This window comes from Vairimorpha necatrix, chromosome 1 (genome assembly GCF_036630325.1).
Source record: "Vairimorpha necatrix chromosome 1, complete sequence".
Lineage (NCBI taxonomy): Eukaryota > Fungi > Microsporidia > Nosematidae > Vairimorpha > Vairimorpha necatrix.
The window spans coordinates 498923-505354 of NC_088816.1; the positions used below are offsets into that span (position 1 = coordinate 498923).

Consider the following 6432-nt stretch of genomic DNA (forward strand, 5'->3'; position numbering starts at 1 on the left):
ATGATATTTTTCTTTTTTCATATTATAACAATACTTTGTACTTACAGTATATTTGTAATTCCGAATGGTGAAAATTTCGAAGTTTACATGGCCGTAAAACAGACGGATTTACCTGCAATTATTCTTATCACAGGGTGTGCAAACAAAAAACGACCAAACCCGCCTATAAACATCGAGGATCAAAATTTAGTTTTAGTGAGTAAGGCTACGCCTTATTTTTTTAGTATAATTACTCCAATCGAAAAAAGCAGTATAGAACATCTTTTAAATTGTCATAAAGTTTTGAACACAAGAGATACAGACGAAGTAGGTTCATTCTTAAATAGTGAATATGTAGTAATGACGAAGATTCCACGTGTCAAAAATAAAATTTACATTGAAATACTAAAATCGAATAATAACTTAACTGTTGAGACGCATTCAAGAAGCAAAAAAATTATGTTTTTTAAAGTAATTAGTTTTTATAAAATAGAATTTTTTAATTTTTTCGTTTATACTAAAGATTATGTTCTTCCAAATGTATCATCCCTTTACCAAAAAAATATGTTAATTTTTTCGCAACCGGAAAATATGATTAAAGAATTGAATGATTTATCTTTCAACATAGATATGGAGACCAATAAAAATGAACATCGAGAATCTGAACCTAGGAAAGCGTCAGAGGAAGCAGCTAGAGGTCATATTAAAAATAAAAGATTTGAGAATGTCTTAAGTGAGGATAAACTAAAACCAAAGCTTATTAATCAACTTAAAACCAGAAATTCTAAAGATTTCCCAAAAACAATAAAATATCAAGAACCAGAGGCATTTTATAGACAGAAAAAATTTGACGAGATATGCGAAGTTCCCAAAAGAAACGAAATTACAACTGAAGAGAATCCAGAATACAACAATGAAGTCAAGAACAGAAATAAAAGAAGTTCTAAGATATTTAAAAAGAGAAACAGTTATAAGTTTTAACTAATAAATAAAATCATATTATTAATAATTTGTATAGTTTTTTATAAAAATGAAAAAAAAATTGCTGGTGAATCAACCTAAATTATTTGAAAACCAATTACTGTCTAATTTACAGCTAACTAAACAAGCGAAAGCAATTATTTTTATATTATAATATAATTGTAAATGATGTTTCTGAAATACATTTAATTTTTCGATCTCATTTGAAAAATAATAGCGTATTTTTGTTCATAAATATTTTTATACATATGCGTATAAGAATGCGACCGCCTTATTTTTACCATTATCAATAATTGTACTTTAATTCCTTAATTTAATATTAAAATACAATACAACAAATTTTATATATATATATCTAGACACATTTATTAGATTATTGCATTAATTTTCCACTTTTTACTTTTGATGGTCTATTTTTTAGAAAAATTACAAAAACAAGTAGGATATACGAATAATAAAGTATCAGTAAAGTAAAATTGAAAAAAAATTAAACATAATTCTTCAATCAAAAGAAATTAGTTTCACATTATAAATTCTGGCTGTCTTATTACATTAGCATAAAATGCTCAAAGGTGCAAGTAAAAATCTTGTCAGTCCCCTGTTCTTAATCCATTTGACTGTATTATGTGAATTACATATGCACAGACCTCGACTTGTCATTATAAAAAATTCATTAATAAAATTTAGCTTTATAGAATATTAAGGTAAAAAGAATAAAAAATGACCAATTCTCTTTTCTTGCATAAACTTCTTTAAATCATGAGATCTCTTATTATCCTCAAATGAAATCTTTTAAAAATTTACAGAAAAGGCAAGTTTCTCTAGATAAACTTGATACATAAAACTTTATATGCACATTTTTAAATGTGTATGTGTTAAGTCTCAATTAAAAATTATGCAAATACGATTTAAATTTTTTGAGTTGGTTTGGAGGTCCAGTTTTGTTATTTTTATCTTGTATGTAGGGTTAAAGGCTTAAATTAACATTAAAATCAGATATTTCTAACAAACCCTTTTTAGTCAAGGGCTTTTAACCTAGTGATCGAAGGATGCTTCAATCGAGCAATGGCTCTAATCGAATCCCGGGGTACCAAAATTGTTTCTACTTTCTATGATGCTGTTTGAACACTGAAACTTTTGTATGTTCAGCCACAAGGGATTAGCATCTAGTGATGAAAAGCACCAAAAGGCAAAGCAGACATCAGCCTCGGTGTGTATTAAGGTTACATTAAAGTACCTGATGGACACAACCATGTTGGAGCTAATAAGAGGTCCCATCTAAAGTGAGATCCTAAAACTGGCTAAGACGTTTTATGAAAAAAAGCAATAAGAAGTCTCGTAAACTCTGTCCTACACGATTTTGTAACATGGTCCTAATACTACTGGTAGACTGGTTGTCAACGCAGTCCAATAAAAACCCTCGTCTTAGAATGTTGCAATGTAAGAAGTCGTGTGGGATGCAAAGAATTGTAATTATGTTTGAGTTAGTACGATAATGTCTCTTTTCGGGGCAAGATGGCCATGCCTGTTAATATAATAACTGAAAGGTTACTCTTGGCGCGATTTGAGGCATAAATCGGAAAAGTTCTCCTGGAACCAAATTTTAAAAATACGCGGAACTTGCTGCACCGTCAAGTAATATAGATGGAGTTCTAGTAAGTAATAATTTACAGTACCTATAAGTTGAGATCATACCTAATCGGCTTCACCGCAATGTAAAGTTTATTTCGACTTATTACTTGAAACAAAAATTTGAAAAAACTAAAATAACGATAAGTATTAACTATTTTCTTCCGATAAAAAAGCTTTATGAATAAGAAAAAATCGAATCCGAGTAATATATAATATTTTAATTTTTCTGGATAGTCGACAACGACAATAAAATACTAGCCTGTATATTACATTTTTCTTTTATAATACCAAGACTCATTTATAAGCGTTGCATTACGTTTTTAAAAAGATTTACTAGTTTTTATGCCGTGGAGGGGGGTTATCGCAAATTGCAATGTTTATGTATAAACTAATTTCTTCTTGTAACATTTTTATGTGAATTCACAATACTATTTTGTAAATACAAATACACAGATTCAGCAATGATATTAGAAAACATATTTAAATTTCTTAGATGTATTTCTTTTTTTTTGAAGATATTGGGTGCGTTTTTGTTGTTACTTTTAAAGCACTAAATGAGCTTAAAAAATCTTTTGAAATTAAAGAAAATGTATTTAGAAATGCAAAATTTGAACAAGAAAAATTTCTTGAAATGTAAAAATATTTTTTGCATAAACTATTGAACTATGTTTTATTTTGCTGCCATTTTAATATATTATGATTTCGCTTATAGCGATTTAACTAATATTTTATAATTTTTTTGGCATGTAATGTTTTTTCATTAAATATTTTTTTACATGCTTTTCATAACAATACTAATAAATATTATAAGATAGTAGCGTGCTGCACAGAAATGCGACTTGTTCTAAACTTATACTCTTAAGAACTATATGTTTGCCTGTCTGATCCTGGCAGGCTTTATAAGTTTCATTATAAATATTTTTATTAGGGTTCATATCCTTTGTATTCATCGTGAGCTAAAATAAAATAATTTAAAAATAAAAAGGAGAGGAAAAATTGAAAATCGTAAAATACATCCTATGAGAATATAGATGTTATATGATTATAATACCACAGATAGGTACATTCTTTCAACTTGAACTTTGATATAGATTTTAAGTAGATTTGGTTTTAGACCCCGCATTAACCACTAAATAATTCCTAAAATAAAAATGCGAAAATAATTTAATTTTTTTTTAATATATGAAAATGGTAATTCACAAAAGAGACTGAAATTCAAAATATCTTTTTTTCAATTACAGTATAAGTGTATTGTTACCACCATTAAGGCGGCCTGTTTGTAAATAGCACTCGATGGAGCTCCTCCTGAAATATGTTTTTGATTGTTAATAAATTTGTATTTATTATCTATTCTGTGAGGCTCCTCTTTTGTCCTTCTCATCTTCATCCTAAAAGTGGGGAGGGGGGGTAAAATAAAAACAAAATATTTATAGCAGAATATTTTCTAAAAATTCATTTGGAGAAAAAATAAAATTATGTGGTAAATTGTCATGCAGTGAACTTACGCTGACCGTCAGAATTACCACTCATAATAAATTCTGCTAGTGCCTGGTGCAAATGGAGATATTTGGCATTCCCATAAATCATATAATTATGTTACAAATATGCGTTCAACGCATATTCTTACAACCTTTGTTCTACTTTTATTTCCCGCCCAAAGTGCTACATTTTGGAGGGAAGCGTTTTCAAAAAGTATTTAAGCTAATTGCACCAAAAAGGGCATAATGAGTAATAAACTATTAATGCATAATTCATCTTCTTTTAAAAACCCACTATTTTTTGTCTCGAGACTAACTCGACAACATAAATAATATTACAAAAAGCTATTATGATGAACAAAAAAATATTTATTTTGTGTAAAATGTATAGACCAAGCTATTATTTGTTAAACACTGTCAACAATACTTAAATAATTTATATGTTTTTTTTTAAATAATTCAAAAATTTAAATGTATTTGTTTGTCTAATATTATATTCGATTTATATTCTTGGTATGTGTTAAAATATTGGTTTTAAGATAATGATAAATTTGATAATAATATTTTAATCATAGTAGTCACATAGTTGCAATTTCCTCAAGCTTTTAGAGCCAAAATACTCAAAAGGACGAAGTTTTGGAATTCTAACGCGTGTACGTTATTTACAAACTTATAAAGGTAGAAATAATCAACTCATAATATTTTGATTAACTATTTTTTACCTAGGCGATTAACGCAACGAATCTCACAATCATAAATACATGTTGGCGTGTTTGGGGGAGACTACCAGTGGCAAGAAAGCAATCGATAATGCTACGGTAGTGAGTACCGTGAAAATCGTAGTTTGGATAATTGCAAGTGAAAGATTGTTTATTGTTAAAGTAAGAGTATGCATTGTCTGATTTGTTGTGGGAAGAATGTTTCTTTGAATTTGCATGTTGTACCATGTTGTTTATGGAATTTCTTTATATATACACAGAGAAAATAATAGAAGCAAATACGATAGAACTGACCTATCATGGCCGATCATAATTGATTGTTTCAAAGAAGCATCTGCGGTTTAGCAATTATTATTTCATTATCAAAACATGTGATACGATAAATTATACTATGAATTCCAATAAAAAATAAAATCCAGTCGAATTTTATATATTCAGAAGTAGCTTCTCTGATTTACGTCAGTATACGGCTTTAAAAGTTTTCTGTTGTTTTTTTTTACATTCATGTAGATTTAGTCATTCTGTCATGTAAACATCTTTTTCGTATTTCAAAAAAATTTTCGACTAATAACATTTAATACTACCCTCTTACACATTAAAATACAAAATTTTTATTTTTTAAAAAAGACTCCAAAATGTCAAAAAATTAATAATTATGTACATCCTTTGTTTTCCAGTCTTGCCTTGTGAAAAGACTACATGATAGAGACTAGAATCATTAATCTGACTAGTTGATGCGGTTCTTGTGATCATGTTGTAGCAAAGCTTGTAATATAATTGTTAAAGGAAAATGAAAGGTACATAACCGTTTGGAATCCGCCTTGGAAAAATGAACCCGCTTTGAAATTATAAATGACCCCCGTTTCAAAAAAAGGCAAAATTGGCAAAACAATGTTTGTTGAGGCAGATGAGCTTTTTAGTGATGATATGTATTTATGTAAGGAAAACAAAGAAAAATTTGTTTTGAAAATATTTGAGGCTGAATCAGCGTGCGCCTTGCTCGTTTCTGTAACTAGTAGAAGTACTGATATTTCCTTGGGGTAATACAAGATAATATATAACCTGTTTCTATTATGATCTCTGACCAATGAAAAGCATATGAGGCCACAATAGACAAGCAAAGGGATAGAGCACAGTACTATGAATACTATATCAATGCTGTAACCCCTGGCGATTCCAGCACAATACCAAATAATTTGGTTGGTTTTGGCTCGTTTCTATAAGAAATATTAGATCTATACATGGAAAAAACCAGGACGAACACCAGAGCTCCTTACAGTTGCTCTGGGCTTTCCAAATCCAAATTAACAACGAATAAATCGTCTTCTTTCATTATAAATTAAATCGTTAGGTCTCTTTTTTAAAATTTATTTTTATTTTTCCCTTTTGAATTTTTAAAGCAGGTTCATTTTTCTCAATGCGGACTCATTTTCAAAAATTGGATTTCAAACGGTCATTTACCAAAGGAAAGATAGGTTTATAGGTGTTCGATACGAGAATGCAGGGCAATGAATAGCTTTTTGCCTGGCATTAAGTTATCATTTGCAATTTATCATTTTGTTGTGTTCTTAGTCCTTTGCAACAGCAATTATAGATTAATTATAAGTTTAACAGGTGTGTCAAATGACACATTTTAAAAATGA

At 28.9% G+C, this 6432-nt stretch overlaps 1 protein-coding gene across 1 annotated transcript; it reads left to right on the top strand.

The window, feature by feature from the left end:
- On the top strand, window positions 1-960 carry VNE69_01061 (uncharacterized protein; the record flags this gene model as incomplete). Its single annotated transcript, XM_065472193.1, has 1 exon — window positions 1-960. One exon carries the CDS (start codon window positions 1-3, stop codon window positions 958-960), a length of 960 nt encoding a protein of 319 aa, XP_065328265.1.
- Between the last annotated feature and the right edge of the window lie 5472 nt (window positions 961-6432).